The 19,454-nt window shown below is 57.8% G+C and overlaps 2 protein-coding genes across 3 annotated transcripts in view; both read right to left on the minus strand.

Annotated features, from left to right (window-relative positions):
- Window positions 1-19,454, minus strand: part of LOC115408444 (natural resistance-associated macrophage protein 2-like) — a 918,259-nt gene that overhangs the window by 588,254 nt on the left and 310,551 nt on the right. The gene's annotated exons all lie outside the window — the stretch shown is intronic.
- plxnb3 (plexin B3) overlaps window positions 2,525-19,454 on the minus strand; it is a 64,923-nt gene continuing 47,993 nt past the window's right edge. Inside the window, 28 exon segments of the mRNA XM_030119197.1 lie at window positions 2,525-4,216; window positions 6,570-6,644; window positions 6,756-6,831; window positions 8,732-8,796; window positions 8,933-9,080; window positions 9,204-9,364; window positions 9,601-9,767; window positions 10,326-10,410; window positions 10,491-10,594; window positions 11,018-11,096; window positions 11,184-11,264; window positions 11,337-11,483; window positions 12,048-12,114; window positions 12,188-12,203; window positions 12,206-12,365; window positions 13,585-13,802; window positions 14,136-14,236; window positions 15,175-15,326; window positions 15,607-15,768; window positions 16,749-16,853; window positions 16,959-17,090; window positions 17,167-17,332; window positions 17,425-17,598; window positions 17,726-17,862; window positions 18,303-18,408; window positions 18,566-18,717; window positions 19,001-19,170; window positions 19,320-19,410. Coding sequence (XP_029975057.1) covers window positions 4,112-4,216; window positions 6,570-6,644; window positions 6,756-6,831; window positions 8,732-8,796; window positions 8,933-9,080; window positions 9,204-9,364; window positions 9,601-9,767; window positions 10,326-10,410; window positions 10,491-10,594; window positions 11,018-11,096; window positions 11,184-11,264; window positions 11,337-11,483; window positions 12,048-12,114; window positions 12,188-12,203; window positions 12,206-12,365; window positions 13,585-13,802; window positions 14,136-14,236; window positions 15,175-15,326; window positions 15,607-15,768; window positions 16,749-16,853; window positions 16,959-17,090; window positions 17,167-17,332; window positions 17,425-17,598; window positions 17,726-17,862; window positions 18,303-18,408; window positions 18,566-18,717; window positions 19,001-19,170; window positions 19,320-19,410 — 3,402 coding nt within the window. The 3' untranslated portion in view covers window positions 2,525-4,111.

A 19,454-nucleotide genomic window follows, 5' to 3' on the forward strand; every position in this document is an offset into this window, starting at 1 on the left:
TTTACAGGTTCCTCTCAGGGGTTCGGGTCTAAATTAAGTCCAGTATCCTCTCAAAGACCAGAACAGGACAAGAACAGAGACCAGAACTGAGACGAGTCCTTTGTCTGAGGCCATCAGATCATTCGAAACTTAGAGAAGAGCTATCTCTGGTCTATGGTGAGCTCCAGAACCTGGTCTCTGGTCTATGGTGAGCTCCAGAACCTGGTCTCTGGTCTATGGTGAGCTCCAGAACCTGGTCTCTGTTACATGGTGAGCTCTGCAACCTGGTCTCTGGTCTATGGTGAGCTCTAGAACCTGGTCTCTGGTCTATGGTGAGCTCTAGAACCTGGTCTCTGGTCTATGATGAGCTCTAGAACCTGTCTGTGGTCGGGACAGTAAATCATAACAGTGCAGATCATTATTGGTGTTTTCGGTTCAAGACTGTCCCACTGCCTGTGGACAGTGTGTGGACAGCCTGTGGACAGTGTGTGGACAGCCTGTGGACAGTGTGTGGACAGTGTGTTGCTTCATCAGAGGGACACGGTAAAGAACTGTTAAAATTAGACTTTATTTGTACAGGATACAAACTGTTGGGCGTCACCGTAGAAACACTTTGTGTTGCAGACAAACTCTTCCTCAGCATCGTCATCCTCACATTTATGTACAGGCACATTTACACCGTTAGCAAACTGTACAGTCGGTAGAAAACAGTCTGCGCTTCATCAGACAACAGCTCACTTATACAAACCCCTAAGAGTTCCTTCCCTTGTAGAAAAGAGATCGACCAATCAGAGCCGAGGATCTATCCGAGTACTGAGATCGACCAATAAGAGCTGAGGATCAATCGAGCAGAGCACAAGCTCCGCCCACCATCTTTAAACAGAGGCAAAGAAAAAAAAGTACAAGAAGCACCATGAATCATCATCATCATCGTCATCATCATCATCATCATCGTCATCATCGTCATCATCATCGTCATCATCATCATCATCATCGTCATCATCGTCATCATCATCGTCATCATCGTCATCGTCACTGGCATGCAGAGCACTACACTACGGTCAAACACAGGAGGCAAAAACACAGAGAGGAGCTCCGAGGACGTCCAGAGAGACAGGAGCAAGAAAGTCCCGGAGCTGAGACCAGCTGGCAGGACCCGGACTCAGCAAGACCAGGGGCACAAGTCTGGCTCAGCTCCGGAGCAGAGGACACCCAGAGGACACCCAGTCCATCTGCTCACCGCCTGCTGGGGAAGGGCCAGGACAAGTCCCATCAGGACAGACCAGGACAGGTCCGCAACGTCCAGGACACTCCTGGAGGTTTCTGGAAGACCAGGGACAAATTCTCTCCGGAGAATCTCTTGAAGTCCACCAGAGATTGAGACGTTCCAAGAGGGTGAAGGACAAGAACCTTCAAGAAGATCAAAGGAAGTCTAGAACGTGTCCTGAAAACTCAGCAAACCTCAAAGCAGCACTGGAAGATCTGGACTCTTTCAGGGACGGTCCGGGACAGTCGGAGACAGTTCAAGACAGTCCAGGATGGTCCTGGGCAAATCATGCAAAGACTTGTCACAAAGTCCTGGATGGTCCTGAGGTTTTCAGATCTGAGACCGGCTGCCAGGTGGCAGTCCAGAAAAAGTCACGCGGACCCAGGACGGTTCTGGACGGTTCTGGACATCATGTTAGCTGAAACCCTGAAATATCGGTGGAATCAAGGACGATTTCAAGGCATTGAGGAGTATCTGGGACTCACAGTGGGAGGACAGGCCAGCAGAGTCCAGGAGCCGCGGTCTCAGGGCTGTCGAGACAATCCGGATCGGAACCTGAACCTGTCAGCGAGGGTTCCAGATAGTCCTGAAGGCCTCGTTTCTACAGCGGGTCCAGAACAGTCCCAGGCTGAACCCAAATGTCCCGACACTCCACCAAGTTCCGTCCTCAGACTGGACCCAGACCCGGCTTTGGGATTCTGACCCTATGACCTGGACCGTCCAGCCATTTGTGTCCTGGAACCATTACTGGTTCTCTTCATGTTCCGTCTTCAGAACACTGAGATGGAGCGGTGGTTCGGATTCAGCCGGCTGGACGGCCAGCAGGGCGGCGCTCTGAGGACGGCCAGCAGGGCGGCGCTCTGCCAGGAGGACGGCCAGCAGGGCGGCGCTCTGCCAGGAGGACGGCCAGCAGGGCGGCGCTCTGAGGACGGCCAGCAGGGCGGCGCTCTGAGGACGGCCAGCAGGGCGGCGCTCTGCCAGGAGGACGGCCAGCAGGGCGGCGCTCTGAGGACGGCCAGCAGGGCGGCGCTCTGAGGACGGCCAGCAGGGCGGCGCTCTGCCAGGAGGACAAGCCCACTGGGAAGCAGCTCAGGTCCGGGTCTGAACCTGAACTGGTCTGACCAACATAAAGTGACAGACGGAGCTCTGGCTATGCTAGCTGTGGCCGCGGTGAAGGGCTAGCCGCACTGACGGCTCCCTGCTGGTTCTGCACTGAACTCTGGGTAACAGAACGCTGCAGTCATGGTTCCAACCCCCGGTCCCAACCCCCGGTCCCAACCCCCGGTCCCAACCCCCGGTCCCAACACCTGGTCCCAACAGACAGTCCCAACAGCTTCAGGGGTCAACGGTTAGTGTGAACCGGTAACCGGCCCGTCTCGCCGTGCTCTCGGAGGTTCGCAGTTTATCAGGTTTCTGAGTGCATCATTTAGGTTCCTCTCCTCTGGTTCAATATAAGTTAAGATGGGATCCTCCCATCACTTCCCATAATGCAACGGGACTTCCCATCATGCACCGGGACACACTTTCAATAAGGCTTCTGTCTGAACAGACAGCGCCACCAAGCTGCAGGACTGAAGGCACAGCCGGATAAATAAGTATAAACAGGACTTACAGTATGTACACACAATAAGTTAGTGACACACACACACACACACACACACACACACACACACTTCAGATTGTTCTTCAGGTTTTTCTTGGTTCAGCAGGTTTAATTTTAACGTTTCAGTGTGAGTCCGACTTCAAGACGCTCTTCTGCTCTCCACACTTAACAAACTTCAGTGAGCATGTCTGACTGTCTGACTGTTTGTGTGTGTTTGTTTGTTTGTTTGTTTGTTTGTTTGTTTGTTTGTTTGTTTGTTTGTGAACCGGTCACACTGACAAATAAGAAACCATCATCGTCTAAAGTGGAGGTAAAATCCAGCCTTTTGTCAGCAGGAGCTTCCAAAGACCTGCAGGATGTCGGCCAGGTCTCAGTTCCCGGTCTGGGTTCCCGGTCTGGGTTCCAGGTCTGGGTTCCAGGTCTGGGTTCCCGGTCACGGTGTCCGTTTTGTCGGACGTGGTGAATGTTGGCGCGGAGACCAAGGTGGCCGATCAGATCCCCGAGGGACCTGCTGGTCCACTTCCTGGACCCCAGGACGTCGTCTCCGAGCTGAACCTGGAGACCAAAGTTTTCAACCGACGAGCAAAACAAGCAAACTGAAGACCGGCTCACAGAACCGGGATTTATTGCTGGATCGGCTGGAGATCCAATCAGAACCTGCTTCCATGTAGACCTGAGGAGTCCAGGTGGGCCAAGCTGGACCCAACCCAGAACTGAGGAAGACTCGAAGGACCCGGCCCATCAGGCGCCGGTCCGGTCTGAGGTCAGAAGGCCCAGAACCCGGACTCACACTGAAACCGGACTCCTACGCCCCCTAGTTCTGAATCTGTTATTGCGTTTGGTTCCTGAACCCCAGACCCGGTCCGAGGTCCGGGCCGCGGTTCCAGGGGGGACAGGCAGGAACCGCAGGGAACCCTGGGAAACGTAGTGCAAGGCGGCAGGAGCAAGGCTGGTCCTCCAGAGGACTGGTAGATTGTCGTGGTCCCACACAGGCCCATGACCCGGGTCCGGGTCTGGGTACGGGATCAGGATCAGGATCAGGATCAGTTGGCTAAATTCAACTTTACTTTGACATTAGCTTAACTGCGGCTGTGCGAGGAAATCAAAAGACCTGAGTCTGACTATAAAAACACACACACACACACACACACACACACACACACACACACACACACACACACACACACACACACACACACACACACTCAGCAGGAAGACAGTGTAACAGCTGTCCAGTCAGTGTCTCTGGAGGCGTGTCCTGCTCAGAGGTCGGTGACCTTGTTCTCCACCAGGGCGGCGACCTGCTGCAGGCGGTAGGCCAGCTGCATCTTCTGTCCCGAGCTGTCCTCGTCCAGGGACAGGATGATCTGAGACCAGGGACAGACGCCGTCAGCCTGAGCTCCAGTCCACCAATCACAGCTCAACAGAGACTTCAAGACGTCTTTCTAAACTTTTCACCTTTAACCTCTACTTCATACCTCCTGACTTTCTTTCCATCCTGACCTTAAACCCTCTTCTAGTAGGCGGGGCTAGTACTGGTCTCAGCTGCAGCTGCACCAGGCTTTAGTGGAAGGAGGCGTGTATAAGAGAGACGCTGACATTTTAAAATGAGCAGAAAGATCTTTTGTGTCAGTTTTAATTCAGTAAAATCTTCTGAGCTCATTTATTTTTTCAATCGATGTGAAAGAAACTAAATCTCAGCATCGAGTTTCATGTTCTCTGTCCCTCCGCCATTTTTACTTGGATGCGTGTAATACACACAGTGGCCACACCAGGAGGACTGGCGCTGTAGCCCAGACTACTGTCAGGACAGCGCCGCAGCATGTACTATAACTACCGTAAACCCTGTGATACTGACTGTATTCCGTTAAACCCGTCTCCTTTAAAGGAATACTCCACCCAAAAAACGATTTGGCCTCATTTTCTACTCACCCTCGTGCTGAGAAACACTCTGGAGCACTTTTTTGACGTTTCAAATGCAGTTGGAGATGTTTGGGGATTTTCGTTGTCAACAAACAGGGACCGACAGCGCCCGACAGAAAAAACGGTCCATAACGTCCACAAAACGTGTCCATTTTCCTTCATGCTGCTCGTCCGCTGTAATCCAAGTGTCCTGAGTGCGTAACGTCCATAATTAATTCTTAACGAGGTCATTTAGTACATTTTAAGAGCCCAAACAGGGCACTCTCTACTGCTCCAGTGCACGTCTGCACGCAGCCTGAACTACGGAAGCCTCGGCAGACCAAGCAACACGCTTGTGCCCTTTCAGCAGGACACCGAATTCAAAGCTTTAAAACAGTAGCCAATCACTTTTGTGATTGTCCACAGCTCGGTCACTCAGCAGAATATAAACAGCGGAACTTCTTCTTCTACGCTTGCAATTTAGAAAAGTAGTCGCTGAAAGCGCGCAAGCGTGTTGCTTGGTCTGCCGAGGCTTCCGTAGTTCAGGCTGCGTGCAGACGTGCACTGGAGCAGTAGAGAGCGCCCTGTTTGGGCTCTTAAAATGTACTAAATGACCTCGTTAAGAATTAATTATGGACGTTACGCGCTCAGGACACTTGGATTACAGCGGACGAGCAGTATGAAGGAAAATGGACACGTTTTGTGGACGTTATGGACCGTTTTTTCTGTCGGGCGCTGTCGACCCCTGTTTGTTGACAACGAAAATCCCCAAACATCTCCAACTGCATTTGAAACGTCAAAAAAGTGCTCCAGAGTGTTTCTCAGCAGGAGGGTGAGTAGAAAATGAGGCCAAATCGTTTTTTGGGTGGAGTATTCCTTTAAAGGAGACGGGTTTAACGGAATACAGTCAGTATCACAGGGTTTACGGTAGTTATAGTACATGCTGCGGCGCTGTCCTGACAGTAGTCTGGGCTACAGCGCCAGTCCTCCTGGTGTGGCCACTGTGTGTATTACACGCATCCAAGTAAAAATGGCGGAGGGACAGAGAACATGAAACTCGATGCTGAGATTTAGTTTCTTTCACATCGATTGAAAAAATAAATGAGCTCAGAAGATTTTACTGAATTAAAACTGACACAAAAGATCTTTCTGCTCATTTTAAAATGTCAGCGTCTCTCTTATACACGCCTCCTTCCACTAAAGCCTGGTGCAGCTGCAGCTGAGACCAGTACTAGCCCCGCCTACTAGAAGAGGGTTTACGGCAGTCTAAACCAGTCTAAACCAGTCTAAACCAGCTAAACCAGCTAAACCAGTCCAAACCAGCTAAACCAGTCTAAACCAGTCTAAACCAGCTAAACCAGTCTAAACCAGCTAAACCAGTCCAAACCAGCTAAACCAGTCTAAACCAGTCTAAACCAGTCCAAACCAGCTAAACCAGTCTAAACCAGTCTAAACCAGTCCAAACCAGCTAAACCAGTCTAAACCAGCTAAACCAGTCCAAACCAGCTAAACCAGTCTAAACCAGTCTAAACCAGTCCAAACCAGCTAAACCAGTCTAAACCAGTCTAAACCAGTCCAAACCAGCTAAACCAGTCTAAACCAGTCCAAACCAGCTAAACCAGTCTAAACCAGCTAAACCAGTCCAAACCAGCCTGAAGCTCCAACTAGTCCTGAACCTGTTCAAAACTAGTCTGATAAACTGGCCTAATGTGGGTGTAGCAGTGGGTGTAGCAGTGTGGGTGTAGTGGTGGGTGTAGTGGTGGGTGTAGCGGTGTGGGTGTAGTGGTGGGTGTAGCGGTGTGGGTGTAGGTGTGGTACCTGGTCGTAGTACTTGTTGATGTACTTGTAGAGCTCATGGAGAGCAACCAGACTGTTCATCTCCGAGGCAAAACTCTGCGCGCGCGCACACACACACACACACACACACACACACACACACACACACACACGGAGGAGTTACAGTCGCATGTGGACAACATCACAGACACCTGGTGTGTTACTGACCCCTGAGAGCTCCGTCAGGGTGGAGTTCATCTCCTGGTAGCAGCCGGACGCAGCGCTGTGGATGTCACTGTAATACCTGCAGACACACACACACACACACACACACACACACACACACACAGAGTAGAAGAGTGACAGTGAGCGTTGTTTCCGTGGCAACAGGAAGCAGAGGATTTTCTACGGCGGCAGATTTGGGCCAAAAATCAAACTGAAGACGTTTCGGTCCAGAAGCGTCTCGGGTTTCAGGAAGTGTCCCGCAGGCTCCGCCTCTCCGCTCACATCAATGGCTGTGTTCGAAACCGCACACTGCCTACTACATCCTTCCATACTCATACTATCCATCCTGCATCCTGCTGACTCAGTCCATCAGACAGTATGCAAAGCATACTACATAATAACCCACAATGCATTGCACTCCTCCCCGAGCCGAAATCGACCTGCTAAAGCTGATTTCACTTTAGCTCTAAACTCTTCAAATGTACAACTTCATCCAGATTTTTTTAAAATTAGGCGACAAAGTGGTGGTTTAGAGCCGAGTGTGTCGTTTATTTGTCCAAATTCCAACCGTTTATGATTTTGTTCGGACGAATTCGGCGATATGTGAGCCAGCCGCGGTGAGCGGCTCCAGCAGGAGGAGTCAGAGAAGCAGAGCACACAGGAACCCCGGACCCGCCCCGGGGCCCCCGCCCGGCACGGCACCCAGCGCCGTGGCCGTGGCAGTCGGGTCCCCAGACCCGGCGGCCCGGCCTCCGGGCCCGGTCGGGCTTTGGCGGCGGGCGACCATGGATCACGCCGCCGGCCGCCCCCGCCACTCCGACCGGCTCCCCGCCGACCCGCTCGGCAGCGGGGCCGAGACGCGCCGTCTCACCCAGCGGTCCCACGGAGCGGCCCGCCCCGGGAGTCACACCGAGACGGTTTCGGAGGTCCGGTGGCGGACCCCCGGGCCCCCCGGTGCAGCGCGGCACCCCAGCGGCGGGCCCGCCGGCGAGCGCAGAGTTTCTCACACCCTCCGGGGCCGGACCCAGATCGCGGGGCCAGCCCCCCCACCACACCCGCCGGCCGCCAGGCGGCGCAAGCTCTGTCTGGTGCAACCGCTGTCCGTCGCGTTGCATCTTGGGTAATTTCAGTATGAGTAGTGAACACACGATGTGTACTCAACATTTCTGGCGAATGCAGTATGCATCCGGGAACTTCTCGTATACTCAAAATCGCATACTGCCAGTGTGAACACACTGCATACTCAATGAGTTAGTGTGAGTAGGAGGTAAGTCTGCGGTTTCGAACACAGATGAAGAAGTGCAGAAAGGCTGTAATTCCAGGGAAATGCCAGCAGGGGGCGATGATGCTGGTTTTAAAAAGAGCCCTGGTCTCATTGGAACCATTCAAAGATGCCGATGTTCAGAGAGCAGAGAGACAGATAGAGTCCCGGGTCCAGACCAGGTCCTGGTCTCTGTCCCTGGTTCTCCACCTGCTGCTTCACCAGTCTCTGAGTTTAACATCAATCATCTGCTGATTGTATTTGATGAGTTCAAGTTCTGCATAAATCGCCCGATCACAGCGCCCCCTCTGGCCACGTGATGCGGTCACATGACGGGCTGGACCAATCACACTCTAATGTTCAACATGGAGCCGTCCTGCTGGACTCGCTGGAGTCTTCAGGACGGGATCTGGGACGCTGTGGGGGACGTCAGGACAGCTCTGTCCATTTATTTACAATCTATGGACGAGACTCAGAACCCATCCGTCCACAGCTGCAGCCCTCTGAGGACATCCCGTCCTGCTGAGACCTCCCAGGTGTTCCAGGTCTGGATGTGGACCACAGACCGCCTATTGCGCACCCTGGTTCTAGGTGTTCCAGGTGTCTCTGGACTGAGACAGGCTGAGATGTTCTGTGTTCTCCGTCCCTGCTGCTCCTTCAGACCACGCTGGACCCGGCGGGGACCGGCTTGGGACCACGGGCCACCTGTTGGACTCACCTCTCCACCAGCTGCTTGTAGCGGGGGATCTCTCTGGCGTACAGCAGCTTGTTGACCGGAGAGTCCTGATTGGACGAGAAGCTCCGCGTGAGGTCACATGGTCACAGCAGGCGGGTGGAGACAGACAGGGGGGTGGAGACAGACGGGTGGAGACAGGCAGACAGACGGGTGGAGACAGGCAGACGGGCGGAGGTGTCCTACCCGTCCCACTTTGTGCTCGGAGGTGGTGCAGGAGTCGATGAAGGTCTGGGCGATGACGGACAGGACGGCGTCGATGCTGTCCGTCACCTGGACGTCCAGGACGAACTGAGGGTTCTTCAGGATGTTGACCCAGAACCGGAGAGGGAGACTGGAGACGGGGACGGGGACGGGTTAGAGAACGAGAGACAGGTCAGGGACAGGAAGACAGGTCCATGACAAGTCAGGGACAGACAGGACGTTGGGCGAGACGCTGTCCAGGTGTGGTCCTCACCTGTTGGTCTTCCAGATGTGGACGGTCTCCGGGTCGTCGATTCCATGTCTCTCGGCCATGTCGTCCAGGAAGTCGAAGAAGAAGCGGACGGCGATGGGAGGAGGACGCTTCGTACTGAGGATGGCCACGAAGACATCGTCCACAAACTTCTGCAGTGTCCCCTACAGACAGACAGGTGAGACAGACAGGTGAGGGACGGCCGGGCGGGGGACAGACAGGTGGAGGACAGACAGGAGGGGGACAGACAGGAGGGGGACAGACAGGTGGAGGACAGACAGGCAGAGGACAGACAGGTGGAGGACAGACAGGCGGAGGACAGACAGGAGGGGGACAGACAGGTGGAGGACAGACAGGCGGAGGACAGACAGGCGGGGGACGGGTGGTGGGTGTGTCCCACCTTCATGGACAGCAGGCGGGTCAGGTAGATCTCGGGGATGGCCTTGGCCCGCTCCCGCTCCCTCAGGCTGCTCTTGCGGGTTTTGGGAAGATCCGGGTCCTCGATGCTCTTCACCAGGTGCCAGAGACGGAGACCCTCGTCCTCCTCGCCCTCCAGCATGGGCGTCTCTGCAGGACAGGGACAGGGACAGGGTCAGGGGCAGGGGAGGATCCAGGTTCTACAGGGTTCTGGGTCTGGGGTCCAGGTTCTACAGAGTTCTGGGTCTGGGGTCCAGGTTCTACAGGGTTCTGGGTCTGGGGTCCAGGTTCTACAGAGTTCTGGGTCTGGGGTCCAGGTTCTACAGGGTTCTGGGTCTGGGGTCCAGGTTCTACAGAGTTCTGGGTCTGGGGTCCAGGTTCTACAGAGTTCTGGGTCTGGGGTCCAGGTTCTACAGGGTTCTGGGTCTGGGGTCCAGGTTCTACAGAGTTCTGGGTCTGGGGTCCAGGTTCTACAGAGTTCTGGGTCTGGGGTCCGGGTTCTACAGAGTTCTGGGTCTGGGGTCCAGGTTCTACAGAGTTCTGGGTCTGGGGTCCAGGTTCTACAGAGTTCTGGGTCTGGGGTCCAGGTTCTACAGAGTTCTGGGTCTGGGGTCCAGGTTCTACAGAGTTCTGGGTCTGGGGTCCAGGTTCTACAGAGTTCTGGGTCTGGGGTCCGGGTTCTACGGGTTCTGGATCAGCTGTTCTTACTCTCTCCGGTCTGGAACACCTGGTTGACTCCGCCTCCAGAACCCTGCGAGCGGGGGATCAGGGCCACCGTGGCTCCGTCCGGAACCTGAGGACAGACGGGGTCAGAGGTCAGCGGGGGGGCGGGGCCAGAGGCCGCGCCGCGCTCCGATTGGCCGAGGCCGTTACCTTGTAGTGCTGCAGCGTGTTGATTCGCTTCCAGCGGCCCTGAACCACCGCCGTGACGTCATCGTCCGACAGGGTCAGGTGACCCGCCTGGCCCGAACGCCACTCTGGACGGGACGGGACGGGGACAGGACAGGTGAGACAGGACCGGGGGACAGGTGGGACAGGGCCGGGGGACAGGTGGGACAGGACCGGGGACAGGTGGGACAGGGCCGGGGGACAGGTGAGACAGGACCGGGGGACAGGTGGGACAGGGCCGGGGGACAGGTGAGACAGGACCGGGGGACAGGTGGGACAGGGCCGGGGGACAGGTGAGACAGGACCAAGGGACAGGGCACACAGGACCAAGGGACAGGGGACACGGGCTGGGGGACAAGGGGGACATGTGGGACAGGACCGGGGGACAGGTGGGACAGGACCAGGGAACAGGTGGGACAGGACCGGGGAACAGGTGGGACAGGGCTGGGGGACAGGTGGGACAGGACCGGGGGACGGGACCAGGGGACAGGGGAGACAGGTAGGGGACATACCCAAATCCAAGCTGTCCGCTGCGGGTCTCTGGGAGAACGGCGCCCCCCTGTAGACCTGGTCCAGGATCTTGTCCTTCACCTGGAGCAGGACAGGCAGATGAGAGACAGGGATACAGGACAGAGACGGACAGACAGACGGACAGGACAGAGAAGGACGGGTCCTCGCCTGTGTGATGGTGTCTGTGTCCAGGACTTTGACTGGACACGGCTGGACCTCCACTCCGTTCTTCACCAGGACCGTCAGAGTCTGGGGGGACAGAGAGACGTGAGACGCTGTCCAGGCGGGCGGGACAGGTGGGGGGGCGGACCGGGGCGTCACCATAGCGCTGTAGTCGATGTCCTCTCTCAGCAGGTGGCTGTCGTTCAGCGTCCTCTTGGCCTTCCCCGTCACCGAGTCCACTGGGCCTTTGTCCACCTGGTACTTGATGGCTCTGTAGAGCATGTAGAGCGGCTCCCCGGCCACGTCCTGGGGACAGACAGACCGGGGGGTGAGGCGGGGACGGGGGGACAGACCGGGGGGTGAGGCGGGGACGGGGGGACAGACCGGGGGGTGAGGCGGGGACGGGGGGACAGACTGGGGGGTGAGGCGGGGAGGGGGGGACAGACCGGGGGGGTGAGGCGGGGACGGGGGGACAGACCGGGGGGTGAGGCGGGGACAGGGGGACAGACCAGGGGGTGAGGCGGGGACGGGGGGACAGACCGGGGGGTGAGGCGGGGACGGGGGGACAGACCGGGGGGTGAGGCGGGACGGGGGGACAGACCGGGGGGTGAGGCGGGGACGGGGGGACAGACCAGGGGGTGAGGCGGGGACGGGGGGACAGACCGGGGGGTGAGACGGGGAGGGGGGGACAGACTGGGGGGTGAGGCGGGGACGGGGGGACAGACCGGGGGGTGAGGCAGAGACGGGGGGACAGACCGGGGGGTGAGGCGGGGACGGGGGGACAGACCGGGGGGTGAGGCGGAGACGGGGGGACAGACCGGGGGGTGAGGCGGGGACGGGAGGAAAGACAGACATGCGGGACACGGCTACCTTGAGGAAGGAGTAGAGACAGATGGACATCCAGTTGGTCAACATCTTCTCCACGACGGTCTCCGTCCTGAAAGACAGCAGGGACTCAGGACCGGCCGGGTCTCCGCCCGCCGGACTGGGGGTGTGCTGGATTTACGCACCGGCGCAGCATGAGCTTGGGTTCTTGGCGACGTACTGCTGGACCAGGTCCTGCAGCAGCGTCTTCATCACCTCGGTGAAGTACTCCAGCTTGTCGTGCAGCGCCAGCGTCAGCAGAGACGCCACGAAGCCCCGGTCCCGCTGCGAGAACCCCTGCTGGGCCTCCAGGGTGTGGATGAACTGGACAGGGACAGGGACAGGGGACCGGGTCAGACCGGGTCACTGAGGGAACCGGGTCACACCGGGTCACTGAGGGAACCGGTGGGTAGTTAGCTGTAACATCAGCTGGTTGGTAGTTAGCTTTAGGCTGACTCACTCAGGAAAACAGTTTTGGCTAATGCTAATGCTAACGGTGCAGCTATGAGTGCATTCAGTGAGTCATCCTAACTACATCCTATCAACCTGGGGCTCTGTGATTGGACGAAAGCAACCGGCTCACTGACGAAGTGGCTGATGGAGCTAACGCTCCATGGAGCTGGTGGTGATAATGCTAACCGGCCGGTCAGTTGCTGGTCAGTTGCCAGTCAGTGTCCGGTCAGTATTTGGTCAGTATTTGTTCAGTTGCCGGTCAGTATTTGGTCAGTGGCCGGTCAGTGGTCGGTCAGTATTTGGTCAGTAGCTGGTCAGTGGCCGGTCAGTAGCCGGTCAGTAGCCGGTCAGTGGCCGGTCAGTATTTGGTCAGTGGCCGGTCAGTATTTGGTCAGTATTTGGTCAGTAGCCGGTCAGTGGCCGGTCAGTATTTGGTCAGTGGCCGGTCAGTGGTCGGTCAGTATTTGGTCAGTGGCCGGTCAGTATTTGGTCAGTATTTGGTCAGTAGCCGGTCAGTGGCCGGTCAGTATTTGGTCAGTGGCCGGTCAGTGGTCGGTCAGTATTTGGTCAGTATTTGGTCAGTAGCCGGTCAGTGGCCGGTCAGTATTTGGTCAGTGGCCGGTCAGTATTTGGTCAGTAGCCGGTCAGTAGCCGGTCAGTGGCCGGTCAGTGGTCGGTCAGTATTTGGTCAGTATTCGGTCAGTGGCCGGTCAGTATTTGGTCAGTATTTGGTCAGTAGCCGGTCAGTGGCCGGTCAGTATTTGGTCAGTGGCCGGTCAGTGGTCGGTCAGTATTTGGTCAGTATTTGGTCAGTAGCCGGTCAGTGGCCGGTCAGTATTTGGTCAGTGGCCGGTCAGTATTTGGTCAGTATTTGGTCAGTAGCCGGTCAGTAGCCGGTCAGTGGCCGGTCAGTGGTCGGTCAGTATTTGGTCAGTATTCGGTCAGTGGCCGGTCAGTGGCCGGTCAGTGGCCGGTCAGTATTTGGTCAGTGGCCGGTCAGTGGCCGGTCAGTGGTCGGTCAGTATTTGGTCAGTGGTCGGTCAGTATTTGGTCAGTAGCTGGTCAGTGGCCGGTCAGTAGCCACACCCACCCTGGTGAGGAAGAGCCTGTTGTTGAGCAGGTTGTTGAGCTGCTGCAGGCCCTGCTCCACCGTCGGCCGGCGGGAGTCCGGCAGGTCCAGCTGCCGGCTCAGCGGCGCCGCCTGCTGGCCGGGGAAGAAGACCCGCTCTGCGTACGTCCTGTAGTCCAGCAGGGGGAGCCCCGGCCCCCCCACGTCGCTGCTCAGGTCCATCATCTCGGTCATCAGGTCTGCGGGACGACAAGACCAGTCTGAGGGACCTCGTCTGCAGCAGCGTTAGCATGAGGGGATCGTTAGCATTTAGCTTTAGCATCAGGGTTTAGGGTCAGAGGGTCAGGGTTCAGGGGCACAGGGTCAGGGTTCAGGGTTCAGGGTTCAGGGTTCAGGGTCAGGGTTCAGGGTTCAGGGTCAGGGTTCAGGGGCACAGGGTCAGGGTTCAGGGGCACAGGGTTAGGGTTCAGGGTTCAGGGTCAGGGTTCAGGGTCAGGGTTCAGGGGCACAGGGTCAGGGTTCAGGGGCACAGGGTCAGGGTTCGGGGTTCCGCTGCTTCCCGGTCTCAGTACCTGTGAACTCCTTTCGACACTGATCTCCAACGTTGATCTCCAGAGTTTCCAGCTGCAGCAGCACCTTCTTGTAGTCTCTGAGGGCCTGTTTACTCTTCCTCCTGCCAACCGCACCGCCGCACCACCATACCACCACCACACCACCACCATACCACCACCATACCACCATACCACCACCACACCACCACACCACCATACCACCACACCACCACCACACCACCACACCACCATACCACCACCACACCACCACACCACCATACCACCATACCACCACCACACCACCACACCACCATACCACCACACCACCACACCACCATACCACCACACCACCACACCACCATACCACCATACCACCACCACCATACCACCACCATACCACCACCACACCACCGCCGCACCACCATACCACCACCACACCACCACCATACCACCACCATACCACCACCACACCACCACCATACCACCATACCACCATACCACCACCACCACCATACCACCACCACCATACCACCACCACACCACCGCCACACCACCACCATACCACCACCATACCACCACCACACCACCGCCGCACCACCATACCACCACCACACCACCACCATACCACCACCACCATACCACCACCACACCACCACCATACCACCACCATACCACCACCACACCACCGCCGCACCACCATACCACCACCACACCACCACCATACCACCACCACACCACCACCATACCACCACCATACCACCATACCACCATACCACCACCACCACCATACCACCACCACCATACCACCACCACACCACCGCCACACCACCACCATACCACCACCACCACCACCATACCACCATACCACCACCACCACCACCACCATACCACCACCACCACCACCACACACACACACACACACACACACACACACACACACACACACACACACACACACACACACACACACAGCACAGCTGAAGGTCAACAAGCAAAAAGGCGACAGGAAGTGTGAAGAATCGTTCCTGTTCCAGCAGGACTGCGCCGTGGCTCCGCCCACCTGTACATCAGGATGACCACCAGCACCGACAGGATGATGACGGCCGCCCCCGCCGCCAGACCGATCTGCGCCGCCAGCGGCACGGCGGGCAGCAGCGAGTCGCTGTCGTACTGGACCCGGCCCAGCTCCACCTGCAGGTTTCCCATGAACACCTGGGGCAGACAGGCCGGGGTCAGCGGGATCAGGAACAGGAGAGGAGAGAGGGGGGAGCTCCTCTGAGCTCTGATTGGTCCAAACATCACGGTGAAGACACGCCCCCTCACTGATCTCTGACGTCACGTGTAACCAGATACACCAGTAGGAGACGCTGAACCCCGACACCCCGAGTCTGGACCTGCTGGGTCTGGACCTGCTGGGTCTGGACCTGCTGGGGTCTGGACCTGCTGGGTCTGGACCTGCTGGGTCTGGACCTGAGCCGGGGGGGTTCTGTACCTTGAGGCCCGGCAGCGGGGAGTTCTGGTCCAGGCTGGCCGGCTGGACCTCCGGAGGCTCGCAGTACAGGTGGGTGCTGTCCAGGGTCTTCACCTCACAGTCCTGGTCCCCCAGTGTGGCCCGGACCTCCTGTCTGGACATGGCTCTGGTCAGGTCCTGACCCTGAGGGACACCAGACCAGCACAGCACCGTCAGAACCACAACCACAACCACAACCACAACCACAACCACAACCACAACCAGAACCACAACCACAACCACAACCACAACCACAACCACAACCACAACCACAACGTCATTCGGAACAGCACTAAGTTGAACAGTCAGGGCGAGGTCAGATCCTGGACTGGGGTCAGGTCCTGGACTGGGGTCAGAGGTCAGGGCGAGGTCAGGTCCTGGACTGGGGTCAGAGGTTAGGGTGAGGTTGGTCCTGGACTGGGGTCAGGTCCTGGACTGGGGTCAGAGGTCAGGGCGAAGTCAGGTCCTGGACTGGGGTCAGAGGTTAGGGTGAGGTCGGTCCTGGACTGGGATCAGGTCCTGGACTGGGGTCAGAGGTCAGGGCGAGGTCAGGTCCTGGACTGGGGTCAGAGGTCAGGGCGAGGTCAGGTCCTGGACTGGGGTCAGAGGTTAGGGTGAGGTTGGTCCTGGACTGGGGTCAGGTCCTGGACTGGGGTCAGAGGTCAGGGCGAAGTCAGGTCCTGGACTGGGGTCAGAGGTTAGGGTGAGGTCGGTCCTGGACTGGGATCAGGTCCTGGACTGGGGTCAGAGGTCAGGGCGAGGTCAGGTCCTGGACTGGGGTCAGAGGTCAGGGCGAGGTCAGGTCCTGGACTGGGGTCAGAGGTTAGGGTGAGGTCGGTCCTGGACTGGGATCAGGTCCTGGACTGGGGTCAGAGGTCAGGGCGAGGTCAGGTCCTGGACTGGGGTCAGAGGTCAGGGCGAGGTCAGGTCCTGGACTGGGGTCAGAGGTTAGGGTGAGGTCGGTCCTGGACTGGGATCAGGTCCTGGACTGGGGTCAGAGGTCAGGGCGAGGTCAGGTCCCGGATTGGGGTCAGAGTTCAGGGTGAGGTCAGGTCCCAGACTGGGGTCAGAGGTCAAGGTGAGGTCAGGTCGTGGACTGGGGTCGGAGGTCGGAGGTCAGGTACCTCCACGGCGATGACCCCGCCGGGCTTGAAGCGGTACGGCGCCTCCGGAGCTTCGCGGTTCAGCGGGTAGAGCTGCGGGTCGGGGTGGTACAGGAAGCTCTGACCCTGAAACACAGAGTTTCAGAGTAAACTCCACTTCCTGGTTCCTGCAGGTCCAGGTGACTTCCTGTCCCTCGGGGACAGGAGGACGTTGTGACGGCGCTCTGGGACCTTGACGCTCTGGAAGTGGACCCGGACGTTGTCCAGCTGGAACCAGACGCCCTTCACCCGGACGCCGGCCGTCACGGCGGGCGTCGGACACTTCATCAGCGAGGGCGACAGGACGGAGCAGCGCTCCGACACCTGGCGGGAGGACGGCGGGTCAGACAGGAAGTGGACGGACGCGTGTCCTCGCCCGCGACCGGTCGCCGCGTCTCACCGTTGCCATGGTGCCGTTGAAGACCAGCTGCCGCCGGGCGGTCAGGAGAGACAACCGCCGCCTCCGCTTCACCCGTTGCACCTCCACAGGCTCCACCCACACCGAGAAGACGGGCCGCTGCACCACGTCCAGGTTACTGCCCGTCGCCGTGACGACCCGTCCGCCGCTGAAGACACGAGGAGGAAGTCCGGCGTGAGGACAGGAAGTCCGGCGTGAGGACAGGAAGCGGCGGCCGACCGGCGGCGGGACGGTTCTTACGCGTAGAAGCTCTCGGACGGCGCGGCGTCGCTGATCTCCGGGTCGTCAAGGTAACGGAACGTCGCATTGGGGACGATCCGCTCGGCCGTCCCGAACAGAACCCGGACCGGAACGTCGCCGGTCCGACCGGAACCCGTCTGGCACACCAGCTGGGTGTCGGTGACCTCCTCCACACTGGGGGGGGGGGGAGGGGGTAATTGTACCACCCTGTCAGATTCAATACCAGATAGGATGGACCGGTACCAGTACCAGCAGCAGTACCAGTACCGGTACCGGTACTGGTACCAGTAGCAGTACTCACATGTAGCAGGGCTGCGGTCCCAGGAAGGCGCTTAGGTCCGAGGTCTGCCCGGTCAGCAGCCGGACCCCCCTGATGGTCAGTCTGGTCCCTCCAGAGACTGGACCCTGAGCAGGGACCAGATCCAGGACCTGGGGATCCTGAACACAGAGCAGAACCAGGACTGAGAACCTCCCCTGATCCGTCATGTTACTGTTAGTTACTGTTCGTTACTGTTAGTTACTGTTCGTTACTGTTAGTTACTGTTAGTTACTGTTAGTTACTGTTAGTTACTAAATGCGTCCCGGCTTCAATGGGTTAAACAGGAGATTAAAGAAAAAATAAACATCTGTATCCAACTGAGTCCAAACCGGGACGAAACTGTCGACCCGAGTGAGTCCGGGATCACGTGATCGGATCGGGACATCCCTAGTTACTGTTACTGTTAGTTACTGTTGGTCAGAGTTAGTTACTGTTACTGTTAGTTACTGTTGGTCAGAGTTAGTTACTGTTAGTGTTAGTTACTGTTACTCAGTGTTAGTTACTGTTAGTTACTGTTATTGTTAGTTACTGTTACTCAGTGTTAGTTACTGTTAGTTACCTGGTAGGTGAACGTCTGAGTGGACCTCCCAGGAGGGGTCGTTCCCACGGTAACCAAGACTGGCCCCTCCCCCGGCTGCCCAGTGGGCTGCAGCTCACACACAACTCTGAAACACACAATAAATACACAATAAACACACAATACACACAATAAACACAAAAGACACAATAAACACACAACTCTAAAACACACAAAGTACACACAAAAACACACAATAAACACACAGCTCTGAAACCCCCCCGCCCAGCGGGGCCCTCGCTCACCGTGTGGAGATCCGGTATCCCTCTTGGCGCGGCGGACACGGCACGCCGGCCACCGTGACTCCGCCCACCACGTCCCGGTAGCTCAGGCCCAGGTTGGAGCCGCTGATGGTCACCAGGACGCCGCCCTCCAGCGGGCCGGAGACCGGCAGCACCTGCGGACGGGGAGGCGGGGTCAGTGTTTCCATGGTGACGGGGGGACAAGGGGACAAGGGGACAAAGGGATGGGGGAACAAATGGACAGGGGGACAAAGGGAAGGGGGATGGAGGGACAGGGGGACAAGGGACGGGGACAAGGGGACAAAGGGACGGGGAAGCAAACGGATGGAGGGACGGGGGGACGGAGGGACAGGGGACAGAGGGACAAGGGGACGGGGGATGGAGGGACGGGGAACAAGTGTACGGGGGGACGGAGGGACGCACGGCGGCGGGACTCACCCCGGTGATCCGAGGGGGCGGGCAGGCGGTCGCGGTGGCGCCGGAACACGATTGGTTGTACGTGCAGCTGGGGGCGGGGCCTCCCACACACCACACACAGCCGTACTCCTCAGGCACCGCCCGGCACTGCGAGCAATCCGATTGGCCGGCGGAGCAGTCGTACAGCTGGACTGTGAGACACGGACAGACAGACGGGACGGACATGACTGTGTCTGTGAGACGGACTGTGGGACAGGTGAGACGGACTGTGGGACAGGTGAGACGGACTGTGGGACAGGTGAGACGGACTGTGGGACAGGTGGACAGTTGAGACGCTTACGGCTCAGTCCAGGTGTGACGTCGACTCGCTGCCGTCCAATTAGCAGGAAGACTGGAGCCTGATGCTGCAGCTGACTGACAGGAAACTGAAACTACACACACACACACACACACACACACACACACACACACACAC

This window comes from Salarias fasciatus, chromosome 20, assembly GCF_902148845.1.
Source record: "Salarias fasciatus chromosome 20, fSalaFa1.1, whole genome shotgun sequence".
NCBI classification, from domain to species: Eukaryota; Metazoa; Chordata; class Actinopteri; order Blenniiformes; family Blenniidae; genus Salarias; species Salarias fasciatus.